Below are 22094 nucleotides of genomic sequence, written 5' to 3'. Positions count from 1 at the left end.
CAAAGAAAGTTGGTAAGACTAGAAGCATGTAAGTTCTTGTCTTGAAGAGTACCTACCTACATTAATCAATGTTTTACATCATCCGTCCTAAACAGGGCGAATTCTTTCCAAGTAAGAGCTCTATTTTCCAGGGACAAGAAACTGCATTCTGGGGTTGAGCCCACCGCAATGTGGCCTGTATTTCTCCTTCTGTCCAAAATGTCCTCTGCATTCCCGCTTATCCCCTGAATGGCTATCTATCCTTCAGAACAAGACTCAGCAACCGCCTCCCACCCATAGATATCTGCATAGGTAGAATTAATTGCGCCATCATCTCAATATTGATGATATTTTAATAATACTCATCTACCCCACCTTTATCATAGCGGACTTGTTTATGTTTTTAACTTTTCCACCACCAGCTTGATTACGGAACGAGTTGTTTTTAAGTTCCCTATCTCCAGTCTACTCTATATTGCAGAACTCACTAGAGATGTTCAAGAAGTGAATGCTAAGTCGAGTTACTTGAAAAATCTTCCATTCAGGTGTTCTGGAGCTGGTGTAAGTTTCATCTACGATGAACAAATGGTTTATGTACAAACCGTAACTGTGAGAGATTCACCGACTCAGGCTGGCCTGAATACGCCAGCACATGTTCACAGAACCCTTAGACTTCTAAAAGAGAAGCCTGATTACTTCCTGTGTACTGGCCCTATAGTCACTTCCTCAACGAATGTAAAATTTAAATTTACTCATTTAATTCAGTATTGTTTTAAAAGCTTCCCTCCTTTATTATGTAGCAAACTGGGGAAGTCTTAGCAACATACTTTTACTCCATATTTGTAGTATTTGAACCTGTTTTTGCCGAAGATAACAGAATATTATTTAGAGCATCACCATATATATAATCAAAACCATTCTAATACTTTCAAAATGTGTTATAATTCCTTCATTTTAAGCTCCTTCTGGAAAAATGAGGGGCATAAATATATCCCAACTTAGAGACTCTACCATAGTTGTTACTGAATCTTATTAATTTCCTCAGGGGGGAAAAAAAAGTTTGAGAAGCACTGATTTAGGAGTTATCACAAATATTCCCTGGCTTACTATGTGGTAATAGCATTTTGTGCTTCTCTGACACTTCTGCTTCCTGTCATTTCAGCTTCCTCACCCATATTCTTATCTCCTTCCTGATTTTCTATTTTTGGTTTACTTTGGCCTAGGAAACTGGATAATAAAAAGCTTATTAAGGCGTATGTGTTTTATATGAGTTAAGCAGAGTCTTCCAAGACTGCCTAACAAGACGAGAATCTGAGGCCTTTTTCAACTTCCTGAAAATCTTCTTATTTAATTAACAAGAAAGGAACTATACAATTTTTTGTGCAAAAATTGCTTAAGTCTTATCCCTGGAAGAATGGGTCCAAAAGCTAAGTGTCAAGGCCAAAACTTAGATCATGTTATATTATAGTTATATATACAAATATATAATAAATATTATAAATATATAGTAACTACATATAAACATAAATTCTCTCTCTCTATATATCTATATAGAGAGTATATATCTATTCTATAAATACCCATAATGAAGGTGACTATAGCTCTACAGTTGAAAGGTATATTTTCAGTGTCAAATTATCATTATCATGGTATATCAACTTTTGTAGATTATCATTTCCTTTTTGACTAGGACTACCAATTCTTACAATTTCTTTCAGCCCATGGAGACAATCATGGAGTCCAAAATACACCTCAAAAGATGTAGGTTTCCAAAATTTTATCTGGCATGGTATGGATTTTGTATTAGAATTTCCGTGCATTAAATAAAAATGTGTAAGTGATAAAGATCATCAAGAAAAGCAATGATTATGCTGATATTGTGAGATTTTAAAAATAATGTTTTGGTTATCTCCTTATAAAATAGTTGCTACTGGAGAAAACCCATTAAATGATGAGCCTGACTGTCTGAATTAACATAGGCCAAGATTCTTGCTTTGTTTTTTTTTGTTTTTTTTTTTTTTTATAAAAAGTAAATTGGGTTAAATAATTAGCAGAACAATTGATACTATTTTTCTCATGTTTAAGTTAATAATTTCATTTTTAAGGTAAAATTCTTATTGGATATACGGTGATTCTGAATTTTTCTAGGCAAGGTTCCTGCTTTTAGGTGTTTCTAAAACGTATCACATTTTCGTGGTCAGGATGAAATGTCAAAGTTTAGCTTCTCACAGTTGAGAGCTTCAACAGAGCAACTGACATCCTTGGAGTGTGGGGTCCATTGGTCAGAGGTAAAAACCTGGAAGATATGATTGCTTCTATCAATTGTTATGGTTTTCCACCAGTAGAAAACATTATCAATTTTAAGAAGAATGGGTAGTTGAAGAAATCATTTAACATAGTGTTCCTTAAAAGCTGTCCCTTTTAACTTCCTTTGAGTACATTAATTATAGATCCCCTCCATGATTTATAGATACCAGTAGAGATGGAGTTGGAAATGACTCATGCTGGGAACTCCTCCTGGACTGCTATGGAATAGCTTGGCTGCTGCTAACTGGTCTACATTATGAAGAGATGTGAACATTCAGCACCAAGCACTATATTCCCAGGAATTCTACAATTGTGTATATTCGCTCTAAAAAATTAACATTTAAGTCATTTTAAAAACAGGGAGATTGCTTGTATTAGATCTTTTTCTTTCTTTCACCTCATACTAAATAGTGTAGATTATAAAATTCTGCATTTCTCAGAGGGAGTATTCCAAATTTCCTAAGCACACCAGAATCAAATTACTTAAATTATATCTATTTCATATTCTGAGCGCATGCATTTGCAATTAGCTATGTCAGGCATTTTTCTTTCATTTAATTTCATCATCATCAAGTAGTATTTATTAAGCACAAACCTGGCTAATTAATTTTCTAGAGAATAACAGGTATTCTTAAATCCATTCTATATAAAAGACCTTAAATAATCTGATACATGACATTTTTCCCTTAGCAAAAATTGCCTTTAAATTTTAATTTTTACCTTATTATTTCAAGGTTTCAGTAGGACATATTCTACTCCCAAAGTCTGTATATTCAAATAAAAAATGTCATTCAGAATTAATATAACATACTCCATGAGATTTTTATTCTTACTACATCATACTAATATCCTATGTCAATTTTTAAAAAATATCACTCTTCTAGTTAAGTATTTTTCCTAAAAGTGATTTATTTTTGAGGAAAAACCTGAGATAAATAGCCAGCTTAAGTTATTATAATCAATAGATGTAAAATGCATTTTCTCTTAAAAAATTCAGTTACTATAGTTCATGAAAAGCAAAGCAAAAGAAAGCTACTGATCTCAGAATTCAAAAGGTTTAGCCAATGAGGATGAGGAGAGTATCCTTCTCAGGGTACTTTTTTCTAACTGCAACACAGACAATATTCCTTTTCATTTAACAATAATGACACTACCACGTTTGCTTTAAATTCTGATCACAGAACTGAAATTTTAGAAAAGCATCCTTAAGCACTTCATAATGTCATGCAGAATAGTTTGGGACGCCTGGGTGGCTCAGTCAGCTAAGCAGCTGTCTTTGCTTCAGGTCATGATCCTGGGGTCCTGGATCAAGCCCATGTCAGGCTCCCGCTCAGCGGAGAGACTGCTTCTCCCTCTCCCTCTACCTGCCACTCTGCCTACTTGTGCTTTCTCTACCTGTCAAATAATAATAAAATCTTAAAAAAAAAAAATGCCATGCAGGTCTTGTTTGGAAGATGTTAAACCCAGAGACTTCTACAGGTTCTGAAAGCAATTACCCTGTACTTCAGCTGCCAATGCCCAGTACGAATGACAGAAACTAAAATGGAACTACAAACATGTAATCCCTGTTACTGTTTAAGCAAATTAGCACCAATACTCAGTCATATTTGGCTACTGAGGTCAATGGCCCCTTTGTACTTTGAAAAGTGGAGCTCAAACGAATGCTTCAGAAATGTCCACAAAGAGCTCCGCGGGCTGAAGGGGTCTGAAATGGCAGATGTCGAGCCCTGACACAAATAGGAAAGAGTTTCTGGGATTTCCTTCTTGATATGCAGACTGGAATTTAAATATTAATGAGATTAAGCATTTGGATAACTCTGAGTAGAGTACGAATATTGTTCAGTTTGCCCCTTGAGTGAGAGGAATTTACCCCAAGAGGGACTCCTAGAAGAGCCAGGTGCTTTTATTTTCAAACACAGATTTACATCTCCATTATAAAGAACTCAAATAAGAGAGGAAATGATTGAAAGCAGCAGCCTAAGAGGTAAATAAAAAATAAATAAATAAAAATAAATAAATAAAAAGAGAGAAAAGAAAGAAAAAAGAGCCCCTCAATTATAGTCACAGTCGCACAGTGGTTCGGTGGTTTTGCATCTGGCAAGTAGTAGCCTATCTTTGTTTATACCAGCAGAAGCCCCCCCCAGGAGAATACAGCACACAGAATCCACAGGAAGAATTTGGTCATACTTTTCAAAGTAGTTTAGTTTTCAAAAATCCACCTTCCCTAAGGGGAAAAACACCTTGAGAACCAATTAGTGGTACGAAGGTCCAGGAGAAAAAGATTGTGCTCTGGCAGAAAGATTATTTTGTTGATTTCAGGTAAAAACCTAGGGCCAGATGCTAAAGTGGATGTTCCCCATGCTTATCTCCCCTTTGCCCTGGGGACACTGCAGTCTGTTACATTTGTATCTTCTGAACAGGGGACAGGAACAAAGTCTCAAAACAATTTCTGTAAGACATAATCCTGAATCACAGAACAGGTGGCAATTTTCTGAAGAGTAACAATGGATTATTGGAACGGTCGCAGCAGAATAGAAAAATACTTTCTCTCTCTCTCTCTTTTTCTGGTTAATCAGATTTCTTGTGAGCAAAGCTTAGTCCTGCACCCTTTATACTGCAGAAAGTAAACAAGACAAATGGATACTAAACATTCACAATAAGGCTAAATTCATGATTGATGCCTCTTACTGTTTAAGATCAGCTTAACTTAAATATGCTGTCCAGTGGTTTTTAGTGGTGTGATTGTCTGACTCAGCAGACTAGTGTCAGGAAAGAAATTTACATAAATGGAAAGTGAAATCTTTCTTGGAGAAACAGGACTGATAGAAACTGCTTAGGTAAGGAGATGCTCACTTACACAAACATGGATATACACATTAAACCTGCTCTCCAATATCTGCTTGAGCTTAAGTTATTGCCCATAAAGCAGCTAAGATGTTTGCTTTTAATTTCCAAAAAATCATTTCAGTTCCAATTTTACTTGGAATAAATTCCACAAACAGAACTGTCATTAGGTATAAGAAGAAGAATATCAACCCGGTAACCACAAGCAGGATCAAGGCTCCTCTTTAAACACAGCACATGCTTAGACGGCTCGGTGAAGGGTGACAGGCGTGACACCAGACAACTCCGGGGTAATGGCCCCCAATCTTCAGGAATATGAAGGAGCAGCTGAAGGAGGCTTCACCGCAGTACAGTGGAGCACAGGATCCAAAGTCAGACTGCCCGGGTTCAAGTCTTAGTTTAAGCGATTCCTGGCTGTGACCACAGGAGAGGCACTAAACTCTGTAATCTGCAGTTTCCCTCTGATGGAGCTGCCTAATCATCATCCAGTGTCAGCATGAAGAACGCAATTAGAGAACCCACCTAAAGTATTTATCCCCACACCAGGCATATGTTAAGTGCTAAGCACAGGAAGGCTAATTGCTGCTGTTAGCCTTACTATTATTCTGCTTTTGCCCCTGGTTCTGCATTTCTGAGCCAGATGGGAGAATTTGACAGACTGAATGACTGACCCCAAACTTCCCCCTTCTCTGGACCTGCACCTTCGCCACAGCTTCACCAGGGGTAGACTATGTTTCCCCAGGCCTTGACCTTGGGCTCACCCACATGACTGCTTTGGTCAGAAGTGCACGTGTGTGTTTCTGAGTGTGCACGGAGGGGCGGAGTGCCAGCTCGGGGCCTCGGATTTGAGAGGCTTCACTCTCTCTTTGCTGCTGGCCCTCTGCCACCTCAGAACATGAGAAGAACGTGCTCCTGCTAGCCTGCTGGTCCGGGTCTGGGGGAGGTGACATACACGGAGGACACTGACCTGCAGATATATGGTGTCACAAAGGTACAGCAGCCTAAATCCCAGCCGCTTGAGCTGTCCTGCAGAGTCGTGAGGGACATAAAGGCTTACTGATGTATGTTACTGAAATCCTGTCATTATTTATTATGTCAAAAAAAATTAACTGGTCCAAGGAGTACATTAAAAAGTTGTCTACTCACAATGAATTTCTTATTTCCCAAGGAAAAAGGCATCATCAGCTCAGTGTCTAGGTCTGAAACAAATGTGGAATGATAAGTGAGAAGAGACCAGTGCTTCGACCAAGCCAGCACTCCAAGACCGGAGATGCTCCTGGAAACTCTCCATAGACCTTTCTTGGCTTTTATTAAGGGAGGGTCATGTGTGATAAGTGTCAGATTATTTTTAAACAGCTAACATTTGTTGAAAGTTTATCATAGGCACTGTGCTGGACAAAATGCATATAGTATCTCTCTTTGTCCTCCTAAGAGCACCAGTAGGCAGGCTCTATTAATTTTATTCATTTTACAAGAGAGGAAACTGAAGCATACGGAGACAAGTAACTTGTCCACATGATAGCAGGTGGGAGCAGTCTGGGGAGGACTCAAACTCAAGAAGCCTTGTGGCATGGTGTGAGATGAGGATGGTGGGGAGGATGGTGGATCATAAGCACAAACATGTTCCCCCCATCTCTAAACACTTTGCTGTTTTAATCATAGTATGTGTGTTAATTTCATCTACAGGACACTTGAATTAGGGATTACCTATTATGTACCCCCCAGAGATGAAGAAATGGGAGCACAGCAGGTCACATTCCTCGCCCATATTCCCACACAGCTAGCAATGGTGTCCTGGTCAGAGCACATGCCAATGAAGCTTGATTTGAACCCAGGCCATCTAGATAACCATTATACTATGTTAATATCAATGATCACACTGCTCACCCCAATGTGAAAAGGCAGAATCGCTTTCTTTCCTCTTTTTCTGGAAATCTGTAAGCTTTCCCAAGTTCAAAGGCAAACATGCATTCCTGGCACCATGCCTATCTTCAAGGGCATAAAACGTGATAAATAACCTTTAATTTATACTACAGTCATTCTCAGGCTCCACTGAGCTTTCATTCTTGAAAGAGCAAATTTCCTTATTTGCTGCCTTCGTATTGACTTGTTTTTATTTTTCTGAGGCTATTTTGAGGTTCAACTCTGTCTGGTTACAAATTCACAGGAATCCTAACAGAGTAATAAAAGGAATGAGAGAAAGAGTACTGATCATGATGGGTTTAGAGAACAATGTCTGGGGCATAAAACTAACCACACAGTGTGAACACAGACAACTGTTGCCCAGATCTGTTCACACATATACATGGTACATCCGCAGGAGAGCCTCGTGGTCTCACATCTTCAGATAGTGCCTGCACCCAGTCCCCGAGCAAAGGGACACATCTTGAGCACCTTCACACTGACATGCAAACAAGGAGTCCTACTGACCTTGAAAGCAGCACCTCCATGGATGATGGATTTGATAAAAATTCCCAAGTCCGTTCCAGTTTCTCGAGATTTGTTCCCCTTCAAGCTCACGCCGAGACCAGCAGAACCCGAATCATTCAGGGGGATCTCGAAGGTGAGCTGCTCGGTCGTTTCCAGGGAGAGCGCATAGCAGTCGGGCTCTCCTTTCTGTTGAAGTACGCGTGGAAAGAGTGAGCGGAAGAAACAGGTTAGTGTTTATACCCGAATGGCCAAACAAAGAGGCAACTGGCAAGACAGGGTGATTGGACCTCTAACAGCTGGTCCTCTCTCTCTGTGAGGAGCCACCACCATGTCCCTGGAAGGTAGAAGGGTTCTCGGGAGTCACATCTGCTGAGGGCCAACAGAGAGGATCCTTTGGCTAGGTGGAGTCGTGCCATTTGAAACATCCTGTAAATATCCGGAAATCCAGCAGAGTCTCAATAATTAAAGAGGCTGGACGTTAATTAGGAGGTGTTAGGCACCAGAAAAGACCTTAGAGATAAGGTGATCTTAATGCCTTCATTTTACAGATGAAGAAACAGAGCTTAGTGTAGAAACATGCTAAAATTGGGGGGAAATATTTGGCTTGTATAATTTAAAATGTATCATTTACCATAGAAACAATGTTCATGATCAAGAATATCAATTGGAGGGGCGCCTGGGTGGCTCAGTGGATTAAGCCTCTGCCTTTGGCTCAGGTCATGATCTTAGGGTCCTGGGATCGAGCCCCGCATCAGGCTCTCCTCTCAGCTCATGCTCTCGCTCTCTGTCTCTCTCTGCCTGCCTCTCTGCCTACTTGTGATCTCTGTCAAATAAATAAAATCTTAAAAAAAAAAAAAAGAATATCAATTGGATACAGAGCACTGACAAAAATGTTATCTTAAATTTAGGGAAACGTGATTTATGATGAGTATCACTTTGCTCAATTGAGGCCTTAAGCTTGCTTCATTGACAGTACAAGTCACTGGCAACCAGATTTTGAATCTAACCAAAATGATAATGCACGACAAATATTTGTGTCTTCTTTGCCAAATGACACCTAGCCACAAGCACAGCTGTTCTCAAAAAATTAGAGTAACAGGGAATGGAGGCAACAGGCACACTTAGGGTTCAAGTTTCCAGGGAGAAGCAAAGGTTAATCGTATTTAGCCCCTGATGTTTTCAAATGTACAGCAGTGACAATGGAAAAATGCTGCCCACATGATAATCTTTGCAGGTGCCCCCTATGGCCTCCCTCCCACCCAAGCTTGCAGAAATGTGAAACTCGACCACAGTGTTTAACTGGAAAATTTGAAAATGAGATAGCCCTAGAAACCTTCAACTCATGCTAGGTCAGTAGTTCCTTCCTCTCTGTAATTATGTCTAGAAACTCTCATCTTAGGGTCACTTTGAGGAACTCTTCTGTGAAATCGCATATTTTAGAAATTACTGTGAATGTCTGAATGTCAGTCACCAAATAACAACTATAAAATCAGAAGTAGCAAAGAACCCATAATTAAAACAAGATCAAGAGGCTGATCATTGCCAGATCCACTGACCTAGTATTTTCAACTCCTACCAAAATAGAGAAAGCCCATGTCTACCTTCAAAGAAATAGTTCATTTAATTTCACTGTACCTGAAGTTAGCTATAAAAATCTGGACAATAGGTAGTTTCAAAAGAAATGAAACTTCAGTGCTTGATATAATAAACCTATGACTAGTTAGTTCTTTCAACTAACTCATTGTATTATTATCCAAGAAACATCCCATTATTTGATTCAAATTAGCTGTCTTTTTTCTCCCCCAGGGGAATGCGATAGTTAAATATGAAAGGTAAATTGTTAGCCTTCATCTTTGTCTTCCAGAATGTCCTATTTAGAATCCGTAACATTTGATAAGCATTTATGTTTCCAGGTCTCTCTGGGGTTTGGTTAATTTTAGTCTAATAAAGTTCCACTGAATTAAAGTACAAATTAAAGAACAGCTGTTCTGCCTAGAAGTTTGTGAACACCATTTTAGAAGAAGACTAGAAGCTTCTCTGGCTTTTTAATCTACTAGAAACAAAATGACACAAGGGCAAGTTTTGCTCGAGTAATATCTTCAAACCACTTTATTCTGTAATCAAATCCAATTTCTTCGGCAACTGGGTTTAATTAAGATTGACAATCACTATTTGTATCAATACCTTTCATTTATGACACACGTGATAGGAACAAAATAGAAACCAAGTGATATTATGTCTATCTTTTTCATTTGTGTGTATGTGTTTAAGTTTTTATTTTAATTCCAGTTAGTTAATATATAGTATTCTATCAATTTCAGGTGTAAGATTTAGTGATTCAACACTTCCATACATCACCCTGTGCTCATCACAAGTGCCCTCCTTCATCCCCATCACCTATTTAACCCATCCCCATAGCAACCTCTCCTCTGGTAATCATCAGTTTGTTCTCTATAGTTAAGAGTCTGTTTCTTGGTTTGTCCCTCTCTCTCTTTTTTCCCTTTGCTCATTTGTTTTCTTAAATTCCACATATGAGTGAAATCATATGGTATTTGTCTTTCATTTAGCATAATACTCTCTAGCTCCAGTCACATCATTGGAAATGGCAAGAGTTCTTTTTTTTTTTTTGTGGCTGAGTAATATTCCATTGTACACATATATCATATCTTCTTTATGTGTTCATCAGTTGATGGACACTTGGGCTGTTTCCATAATTTGGATACTATAGATAAATCTACTATAAACATTAGGGTGCATGTATCCCTTTGAATTAGTATTTTTGAATTCTTTGGGTAAATACCTAGTAGTTTAATTGCTGGATCATAAGGTAGTTCTATTTTTAATTTTTGGAGGAAACTCCATACTGTTTTCCAGAGTGGCCGCACCAGCTTTCATTCCCACTAGGATTGCAAGAGGGTCCCCCTTTCAAGTCCCTGATACCTGAAAGCCAGAAATGGAACAACAAAAACAATCTAGTGGCTAACAATGGTTCTAAGTGCTTTACCCATATTAATGTACTAACTCTTCATAACAACTCTATGAGGAATATTATCATGACCATTTAACAGATGAGGAGACTGAAATGCACAGCAGATAAGTACCATGCTTACAGTCTACAAGACCTTACGGTGTTGGAGCTGTGTGAGGTCCAGGCAGTGTGGTTCCTGAGCCAGACTCGTAACTGCTATGCTACATCTCAACCTCTGTGAACCACTATGACTTGGCCTAGTCACAAGAAATCCCAAGACTGATTACGTGACAGTAAGCTACCATGCAACTTCACGTTCTCTACTCAACTACGGTTCTGTTTTATATCTTTCTTATACTATATCGGGCTCAAGCCATAATTAGTGAATTCTAATAATAGCAAATTATTATTGCTATTCACCCAATGGTGAAGGAAGCCATTATAGTAGTTAACATAGCCATTTCCTCTCTTAGAAATAAATGTCCCTTTACCTAATGCATGAGAAAAAATCAATATGCTGAATGCCTTCCATCAATAATCTTGGTTCAACAAAGAACTCTAAAAATTAAACTCCAATCTTGCCAGACAACATTTTGGAGAAGAGATATTAAGGCCTCCCAAATGCAGGACCTTAGTGATAGGATGATCCCAAAGGCCATGACCTATCCACACCTTGGATCCTCCCTTGCTTTCTGTCTTTCGGACAAGAGCTCTTCCTGTACTGTGTTGGGAACGCCCCTTGCTTTTTACACTAACAATTATCCAGAGAGGGAAAAAGTCAAGATGCAAGGCTGGCATAAAAAAGGAAATCTTGTGAATATCCATTCATTTTTTAATTTTTCCTTTTCATTATTTCTTATTCTTTGCCACTAGAGGCCATGTCTCTAGATACAAAGTCCATGAGGTTCCTTGAGCCAGCCCGAAGATGGATACCTACCTGCCCCTAGTGCATATGCCTTGGCCTAATCCCTTGGGACCCACCCGGGGCCAGCCTTTCAGGGTCTACAACTAAAGATTTCTCAATCTTAGCACCACTGATATTTAGGGCATGATAATTCTTTGTTGTGGAGGACTGTCCTATGCATTAAAGGACAGTCCACAGAATTACTACCTACTAGATGCCAGTAGCACCTCTTTCCCTAGTTATGATAACCTCAAATGCCCTCAGACACTGCCAAATGTCTCCTGGGTTCAAAATCACTTCCAGTGGAAAACCACTGCCCTGTACAGTCTATTTTAACTGCTAACTACTGTCAAGTTAAGGCAACTGCCACGTATAGTCAAGTTTAAGGCAAAAAGGGTCCAGAGAAGTACTTTGGGACTGCAATGTTGTCTGCTGATATGTTCCCAAGTCCCAGAATGGGGACTAAGTCTTAGGCTCACAGGTTCATGACTGACTACTTAGTTGGTCACAGAATTCTACACTTAGTTATTTCTCTGGTTATAGGTCTCTGGTTATATGGCAGCTAATTTTCTAGGGGCAGAAATACAGTCTTTGAGGGATTAACAGAGTAAGGAAAGTGATAAATATTGAATTTATTGGTACATATCCAAAATGCTGACTTTTATTAATATAACCCAGAAGAAAAATTTACCCTATCAAGTGGTGTTTGTTAGGTTAGTTATGCTTCTATATATGCTGTTTTGTACTTTTTTTAATGTATTAAGAGCCATAGGTTTCTATAAAACAGTATTAACATAAAGTCTACTCATATGAGAACATAACATCAAGTATAAGAATGGATGTGTACAGTACATTTCAACTATATAAATATATGCTATATACATACTGACACCTACCCATCTACCTGTTACCTATCTGTCCCACAACCCTACCCCATCTATCTACATACGTGTATATGTTTGCACAGAAAAAAAAAATGTAGTTATCTACTGGCACTGCAATATGGACTACAGTTTCCTTCTTTATAATTTTTCTGTGTTTTCTAAACATTTATCCATCATTACAAAAAGATAAATGTTTTTGAAAGGAATTTATGAAGGTATAAGAACCATTTGCTGTACTATTGCCTTGCCAATCAGAAAGATGTAAACACATCTCTATGACGACACACACACACACACACACATTTATACATATGTGTTTTCTAATACTACCTATACTATATGTAATATGCATTACCCTATAGTAGTATATATACTGTATTAAAGCTACATAATATATAACGTGTATATGTATTCTCTCTCTGTATATATGCATGTGTATTTATGTGTGTATGTGTGGGTAGTACATTTATATTCCTCTTAGAGTCACCAGTGACTTCCATGTTACTAAATCTGATGGTCAATTGTCATCTCTTATTTTTCCTGATGTACAGGAACATTAGATCAAACTGATGGAGGCCTACTTTTTGATATATATATATTTTTTCTTGGTTTCAGGACATCACTCTCTTATAGTTCATCTCCCACTTCACGGTCAACCCCTTTGCAAAATCCTTTGCTACTTCTTCCCCATCTCACCAATCTTTAAATATTAGTGTCCTAAGAATCATCTGATTTTTTTCTCTTCTGTCCCATCCTCATTTTTGAAGTTACACCTAATTTCACAGTTTTAAATATCATTTACATGCTCATGAGTCATAAATTCCTATCTCTACCTCTCTCCTAAACTAGACTCACATAACCAATTCTCTAGTGAACAACTTTATTAAGATTTCTACCTTGAAGACATGTCTAAGTAGATCATCCCTTAAACCCGCTCTTCCTAAACAAGTAAATGGAACTGTGTTCTTCCAGACATTCAAACAAGGACCTCAATGTCACTGTTGACTTCCTTCTTGTCTCACACTCTATATCCAACCCGTCAGCAACTCCTGTCAGCTTTACTTTAAAAACGCACCCAGGGCATCTGGGTGGCTCAGTCGGTTAAGCATCTACCTTTGGCTCAGGTCGTGAACCCGGGGTTCTGGTACTGAGGCCCACGTCTGGCTCTCTGTTCAACAGGAGTCTGTTTCACCCTCTTCCTCTGCTCCTCCCCCTGCTTGTGCTCTCTCTCTCTCTGTCTCAAATAAAGTAGTAAAATCATAAATACACACACACACATCCAGAATCCTATCACTTTAACCATCTGAGCCACAACTGCTTCTCACCCAACACCCTCTGTACTAGTGTCTCCTTTCTCCTCCCTGCCTCCACTTTTCTCCTCTTTGGGATATTTCTCATTGCAGCAGCTGGAGTGGTCCTATTAAAACAAACACTCAAAACTTACTGGTGACTTCCCACCTCGTTCAGAGAAAATGCCAATGTCCTATAAATTCTGAGTCCCATGTGTCTTCTCTCTGCTCATCTCTCCTACTACTTATCCTATGCTTGCCACATTGCCTTTCTTCTTTTTTTCAGTACATCCTTCATCCTTCATGCTTCTGCCCCAAGACCATTGTATAACCTCTTATCTCTGCTTTGAATTCTCCTCCCCTAGATTGCTGCAGACCTCCTTCCCTCACTGCTTTCAAACCTCTGTTCAAATATCAATTTACTAGTGAGGTCACCCCTGACCATTCAGTTTCATATTGCTTAAATGCTCTCTCAATACCACCTTACCCATGTCCACTACCCTGCTTTTATTCCACAGAGCTAATCACATACTGTATATCTGTTAACTTTTTTTAAGATTTATTTATTTACTAGAGAGAGAGCGTTTATTGGGCAGGAGGAGAAAGAGAGAGTCTTAAGTTGACTCCGTGTTGAGCATGGAGCCTGATGAGGGGCTTGATCTCATGATCCTGAGACCACCACCAGAGCCAACACCAAGAGTTAGATGTTTAACTGACTTCACCACCCAGGTGCTCCTGCTCATTGGTGTGTGTGTGTGTTTTAAAGATTTTTATTTACTTATTTGACAGAGAGAGAGAGAGAGATCACAGGTAGGCAGAGCAGCAGGCAGAGAGAGAGGGGGAAGCAGGCTCCCCGATAAGCAGAGAGCCCAAAGTGGGGCTTGATCCCAGGACCCTGAGATCATGAACTGAGCTGAAGACAGAAGCTTAACCCACTGAGCAACCCAGGTGCCCCTGCTCATTTGTTTTTAATAAGGTCTCTTGAATGTGGGAATTCTTATATTATTCTGATTCTTTTTCTACCAATTTATTGCTAGTGCTTAAAACAGTGCCAGACTCAAAAACAGGCACTGGATAATGATTTGTTGAGTGAATAAATACATATAGATAGATATAGATGTTCGTGTGTATGTCCAACAGTATGTGCTTGTGTCTATGTACACATGGGTATCTGTAAATACATATTTGTGGGTTGTACACATATATAGGTAAATAAATAAACTGCTGGTATCACTTTTGATTCCTACCATTCCAGATTCCATTACTTTTAAGGTTTATACAAATTAGTTCTTACATTAAAAATAATTGTAAAAGGCACAATGTATTATAGTTTTAAGAAACCTTAACAGTAGCCTAGTCCAATTTTCCTTCTCACACAATGCTTCCAGTTTCTAGGAGAGATGATAACTTAGCTCAGTTTCAGCCACAGATCCTCAATGAAGGCAACAAGAGGTGTCATCGCTACCAATCTGTGATGAACACTGGGCTGTTCGTGGCTTTAAGTTATAACATGTACCTCAAATCTTTAGTGAATACTGCAGTATTCATGGTACACTTCATTCAGTCTGGGAAGCACTGTGATCCAGTACCCAAAGACACATCAGCCATTTTTCTGTGTTTGCCAATCCATCCAGGCAAAAACATATATGTGTACACATATACCTATAAATAAGTTTCATGAGACAATACTTAACCAGAGTGCAATGCATTTTAGTGATTTCTATGCTCTTATTTAATTTTTAATTTGATTACAATCCTCTACATTAATTTCATAATTCAATACTGGAACATAATTTTCAATGGGAAAACAGCGAAATATTATATATGTATGTATGTGTGTATATATATATACACACATATATATGTATATCTGTATATATATTATATATATTATTTTTATTAAAGAGATACATGAAATGCAAAACCAAATGGTGAGTAAATGGTAACTGTCTTATCCTCCCTAATTTTTACAAGCCATTTTAATGTTTATCCTAACCACCCCTAGCCTTAACTAATCTCAATATCTTTTATACAAACTTTCTTCAAGTTCTTATAGCTTCTCTTCCATTATCATCCTAATTAAATATATTTCCCCTTCTCCCTCCCATCTAGTTATGTCTTTCCCTATTTTTCCATTCCCCTACTTTGTTCTCTGTAAGACTACCTCTATTCCCAAGCACCGTGAATAACCTGTTAAAGCTGGAATCTAGAAATGAAATTGGCTCATTCTGGCCTGAGTGACAAGAGTCACTCTTTGCAAACCATAGTGATCCAACAAATTTTAATCAAACATCTTGTATGTACTCAACACTGTAATATGAAGTGCCCAGTCTGCATAGACTATAATTGGCAAAGAGTTTACTGAATGATATGGGAAGGACTTTCTGTTTAGTTCACAGTATTATCTGGAGAGGCAGAGTAGAATTTAAGGAAAAGAAAGAAGAAACAGAGGAATGGACATAGTCGGACCTTGTGAGCTATCCTAACCATTTTACTAAAACAAATATCAAAAGTAATTACTTGGGGCAACTGGGTGGCTCAGTGGTTAAGCCTCTGCCTTCGGCTCAGGTCATGATCTCAGGGTCCTGGGATCGAGTTCCACATCGGGCTCTCTGCTCTGCGGGGAGCCTGCTTCCTCCTCTCTCTCTCTCCCTCTGCTTGCCTCTCTGCCCACTTGTGATCTCTTTCTGTTGAATAAATAAAATCTTTAAAAAAAAAAAGTAATTACTTGGCATGAGAAGTGGAAAGGGAGGCAGAAGATGGATGACTTGCGAGGCATCTATATTATTGCTTAGGAGTATTCCAACCAGGGCCATCTCTGGAATCACAAACATTCTTGTAGTGCAAAGAAGTACCTGATTCATGCACGCAAGTTGTAAAAACCCAGCCTACCAGAGCTCGGGGGAGTACACCTGTATGCAGGATCGGTGTCCAATTTCTCAGAAGCCCGGGTCAGACTTGAAAGCATCCATGCTGGACCTTTTATGGCCCTCATTTCATTAAATGCTGTGCTCTTGGCTCAGCACAAGTAAGCTCTAGATGTCTTTGCCTCGCCTCCCAAATGTGTAATTAGTCTGTGTTGTGAGCAGCTTACTTTATGCAAGAGTTATGATTCACATGCAATCATTTTGTCAATTATCAAAACTTAAACAAGAGGCCTTTAAGAGGAAAAAAAAATATATATATATATTTATTTATATTTATATTTATATAAATAATAAATATACATCTATTTTATATAAAGCAAAAGCCATACCTGGCAATTCTGGCAGGATATTTTATAATAAGCTTAAGTACTGTTAACTTTTGCCTAAATAAATTCTAAGGAATTTGAGGTAATAAAACTTTGGTTATAGCTAAATAAATTTTCATAACAATGAAAGGATAAGATACCCACAAGACACTTAATTTTCTGAATTTTTAACATTTTCTGGAAAAAGTCATCTATGGGTAGCTATTGTAAGCATGAAAGGGTTTTGGTCAGTTGGATTACATAAAATTCAAAATGTGATATCACCATTGAGTAGGGATAAGAGGGTCCTTTCAACACCTGGGAGGCATTCTATTTTAGATTGTACTTTTCAGAGAGTAAACAGAAGACATACAAAGGTAAATGGTGATCCAAGGATGATCATCTGAATAAAGGTAAAGCGCTTTTCCCGCAACTGTTGCTAACATATAAATGAAATCAGCAGAACCCTGGGTTATTTATAAATGGACAGAGTATCTTTTAAAGTCTTTCGCCCTCTGGGCAGTATAGACAAATCACAAGAAAGAGTCAGGGATCATACTGCAGATAATTTAAAAAATCTCTGAATCATAGTAAAGGTTGTTGATGATTAACCCAATTAATGGGGGAAACGTCTTAAATGTAGGTTTCTTACAGGGAGCTCGATTATCAACATATTAAGTATATGTCCTTATGTGATCTCCTAAAGTAAATATTCATCCACTTTCAAATACTTTATAACTAAAGACCCAAATGAAGAAAATCCTACAAAATGTCTGTAATTGAGACACTTCCTTCTTTTTTTGATATCCATTCTTTGGAAAGGATGAGGAAAGAACAAAAGCTGACTTCTGACTTCACTTATTAGAAAACAATTTTAAGTCAATGATCAATCTAATACCAGGAAACAAATGTAAAAAAAAAAATCGCCATTCTTCATAGTCTGCTCAATATAAAAATCTCTTAATGTAATACTAAGAGATTAACAGAAGTAAAGTAATTCAAAGTTAAGATTCTTATAGCTATCCTTGTTTCCTTCCTACTTATGGTATATATACTGGAAGGATCAGTAAATTCCACAGTTTGGTAACACTGGCAAAAAACACGTTTTTCCAAGAAACATGAAAGAGATGAATATAATATATTGTGTCATGAAAAGTGGCATAAATGAACATATTACAACTCAGACAGCATGGATTCTTTATAAAACCAGAAACTGCTTTGTTTATAGGGGGAAGCAATAGGTCCTTTTTATTTTCTGTTTATTCCTTCCCATTGAAAGTGAACTACAGAAACCTGGTGAAAATGTCTTAAACCTTTTATAGACAACCATTCAGGGTTTAAAATATAAGAATACACACTTTTACATGAGTAAAAGATTTAAGAACAAAGAGTACGATTGTTATAATTGAATACTCTAAAAAGGAAGCATAGAGGGCCTGATTCTTAGATGAGCAGACCTTTTTGAAAAGCTGGAGTCTAGGCAAAACACTTCCACTATCTTTGCCATCCCAAGTACTCTGTCTGTCAAGCTACCTGTATTTAATGGCTTTAAAAGACAAATCAGCTATTCAGGACAAAAGCTGGACATAAATAAAAAATACAAAGCACTTTGTGGAAGTAAGCACACCAATTATGGTTCCTGTTCCATCCGTAGCCAGTCCACTGCTCAGGAAGGGGTAGCAACTGCCTGAAGCGGTGGTGTCCCCTGACCCCAAGACCATCAGTCCATAGGCATCTAATGCTTGCTGCGGAGGTCTGATCCAAGGCCATGCCTTGGGGTTCTAGAAACCCACTATGCCAGCCAAACTGGTTCCTTCTAAGACTTGGATCCATGTAAGGTCTAGAACACAGGGTCACAGTCACTGCATATGAGTACAAATATCCCGATAGTTTCTATTATGAAAAATGCTAGGGAAAACGTGCATTTTAGAACTGCTTTTAAAAGATTAATACATATTCCCTAATTCACTTGATCATGGGACACACCATTGCATGAGCATATTAGAGGAAAAGTATTCCCCCCTCCACTTAAAGATGTGTTGCTTTAGAGAACACACGGAAGATCATGGTAGAAAGGAACGGAGTGGAGAACAGCGAAGCCTCAAGAGAGAAAAAATCTTGTAGGTCATGAACAATGTCCTAGAGATACCACACGGCCTCATGGTTAAGCTTTCCAGTTCCATTACTTCTGTGTCACGCTTCTGTGTATGTGATGTATGTCACAATTCGCACTGACAACGGAGCATCATAAAAGAAAAGTACAGACTCAAGGCCAGGCTTCCAAAGACATAGAACAGCAAGTACATTCTGGAGCCCTTAGTCCAGAAAGGGGGAAAAATGACATGTAGTTTCCTTATGAGAAATTAAATTTTAGTTTTACTTTTTAGTTTTGGATTGGGAAATTTCTGCAGATAGTTTAAAGACAATGGCTTACAGTTTCCTTCACTGGGATTCTAGAAAGTCACAGAATAAGAAACCTAGCCACTAGAGTAAAAGTATAAAAATTTTCTAACACCCGCCATTCTAAGTATGTGTGTCATTATTTAGGGCACAACAACTCTTAGACAAGATAATATGGCTTTCTTTCCAACTCTGATACCTTCATTTTCTACAGAAGACCCAATAAATATTCTTTCACTTTGAGCCACAGAACTCTGGTGTTTATTAAATTATGATACAATGTAGTAACAGTACTACCACAGCCTCAAGAAAGTGGTATTTTTGTGGGGGCTGGTGGAGGGGGTAATTTATTTGTTGGTAAAGGCTTTAAAGAAATGAAATGAGGAAAATATAGCATTTTAACCCTATCCTTCATCTAATGTTTGAGTTGTACCTAATGAGACTCCAGCTGGAAACCAATCCCCTTTAGAACACTATCAATGATAAATAATCCTAAATTCCAAATAGAGATTGAGAAATCTCAGTGGGTAGTAACCATTTTAAATTCACAGTACATGTTATGTTTACTATTGTAATGAGAATGTTCTTACCATATATATAATATGCCCTTTATATATGTAGATGAAGACATAATTTGCATTTTATCTTAAGTCAATTACTCTATTAAAATTAATTTTCAGATAAAACTGACTTTAAAATAAGAAGTCATTTATATTCTGTAGAGTATCAAAAATCCATCAAAATTAAAATGTGGATGTATCTTCCCTATCCCCACTACAACAAGCAAATTGGGGAGAAAGGAAAACTACCTAGAGTTAATTAATGGGGAAAAGTGTATCAGTTGTTGTCACAAAAATGTTGCATTCCAAACATGCCCCATTGGGGTATGAACAATAAAGCATTTATTTCTGGCTCACAGATCTGTAGGTTGACTGGGGTTTTCATGACCTAGGCTGGAATCAAGTAGGTCTGCCTTCAAAGTGTGGGGCATATACATGTCTGCTCCATGTATCTAGCATCTTCCTTAGACCACTGGATAACTGAAACATGTTTCTCACATGCTGAAAGACAGGAATGCAAGTATGAAACTATCTTCAAAGACTTTGTTCACAAAGCAACCACTAACATCTAACTGGCCAATGATTTCACATGGCCAAGTCCACAGGCTTCGGGTGGAAAAGAACTGTCCACATACACACAATGAGACTACGATAAGAGGATGGATATATAATGCTACTATTTGGAAGTGAGTTGAGACCAATAATCCCATCCTCCAATTGAGTGACATGTATATATTTTACATATGGAAGATACCAACATTTAATGATATATCACAGGGTTATTATTTCTTTTAATCATCTCTTTCCCTTCCTTTAGTACCACATTTTCTACTGACACATATATTCATCCAACTGTTATCGTCCAAATGTTAGTGTCCCCCTAAATTCATATGTTGAAATCTTTTTTTTTTTTTAAAGATTTTATTTATTTATTTATTTGACAGACAGAGATCACAAGTAGGCAGAGAGGCAGGCAGAGAGAGAGAGAAGCAGGCTTCCTGCTGAGCAGAGAGCCCGATGCGGGACTCGATCCCAGGACCCCGAGATCATGACCCGAGCCGAAGGCAGCGGCTTAACCCACTGAGCCACCCAGGCGCCCCCATATGTTGAAATCTTAATAATCCCCAAGGTGATGCCATTCAGAGGTGGGGCCTTTGGGAGGCAATTTTGCCATGGGGGCGGAACCCTCATGAATGGGATTAATGCCTTAAAAAGAGCTCCCTAGACATTTTCATCATATAAGGATACCACGAGAAGTCTATGATTCGGAAGATAGTGCTTACCTGATCAGGCTGGCACCCCTATCTTGGGCTTTCAGCCTTTAGAGTTGAGAGGAAGAAGCTTCCCTTATTTATCTGCCACCCAACCTGCAGTATTGTTACAGAATGGACTAAGACACCACCCTGTAGTCTATATTTCAGGGCGGCTTCCATGTCTGTGTGAGTCTCCCAAGAGGGAGGAATTCGGTAGCCTAGTCCGGGAAGATCCCTGCCCCTACATCCTTGCATTGTTCCTGCCAGATTCTCGAAAGGGACTGTTCAGGTGGTTCCAGGGTCCGAAATAAATGGCTTAGGCTACTGAATATCATCTTGCACTTGACATTCTTCTTCTTCAGTATTCATCTTCCAAATGACCCTCTCCCTTGCTGTTTTTCTATATATATAAAAGCGGGACAAGGGTAAGGGAGCAATTCTATGGCCTTAATTCCTGTAAAATCAGTGTGTAATTACAAGAAGTTGAAAAGTTCAGCACACTTCCAATCAGTATTTTCCTAGCAGTATGTTGAGCAGGACGACTTCTTTCTTCCCTGAACTAATGGATCTTCATTTTCCAACAAAGTCAAGTATGCATCAAAGACTAAACAAGGACTATCTCACTTCAGTTCATGCCTAAGGAATTTTTTTAAAATGAATCACAGCTCCATTTTTTTTCTTGCTGATACATGAAAAAGGAAGACTCATCCAAGTACAGGGAATGAATCTTTTTAGTGAAACATTTTCTTGAGAGTACAGACCTACAATTTTTATGATAATGAAGTCAAGCATAAGGAAAAAGCTTTATTTTATGTGTATGTGTGTATATATCAAATACAGAAATTATTTTCAAAAGAAATTTCATAGTGAAGGTATAATGGAATAAAAGACTCTTAATATCTCCAAACACCCTGATTTTGTGTCTCAGCACATAAGCCACCTGTTCCTTCCCTGATTTTATCAGTGAGAAAACAATTCGCCCTCCTCTGAACTCCATTTTACTTTCTGTTCCCCATTCTTACAATTCTCATCACTTTTTCTAGT

At 38.3% G+C, this 22094-nt stretch overlaps 1 protein-coding gene across 5 annotated transcripts in view; it reads right to left on the bottom strand.

Annotated features, from left to right (window-relative positions):
- The window catches only part of PARD3B (par-3 family cell polarity regulator beta), a 1059813-nt gene that overhangs the window by 436912 nt on the left and 600807 nt on the right, over positions 1-22094 (bottom strand). For all 5 annotated transcript variants that reach the window (XM_047720837.1, XM_047720838.1, XM_047720840.1 and 2 more), the window contains one exon: positions 7561-7746. In XM_047720837.1, coding sequence (XP_047576793.1) covers positions 7561-7746 — 186 coding nt within the window. The remainder of the gene's footprint in view (positions 1-7560; positions 7747-22094) is intronic.

Source organism: Lutra lutra, chromosome 3 (assembly GCF_902655055.1).
Source record: "Lutra lutra chromosome 3, mLutLut1.2, whole genome shotgun sequence".
NCBI lineage: Eukaryota > Metazoa > Chordata > Mammalia > Carnivora > Mustelidae > Lutra > Lutra lutra.
Note: the sequence above shows the minus strand (reverse complement) of the source record. Positions and strands in the feature narration are given on the sequence as shown.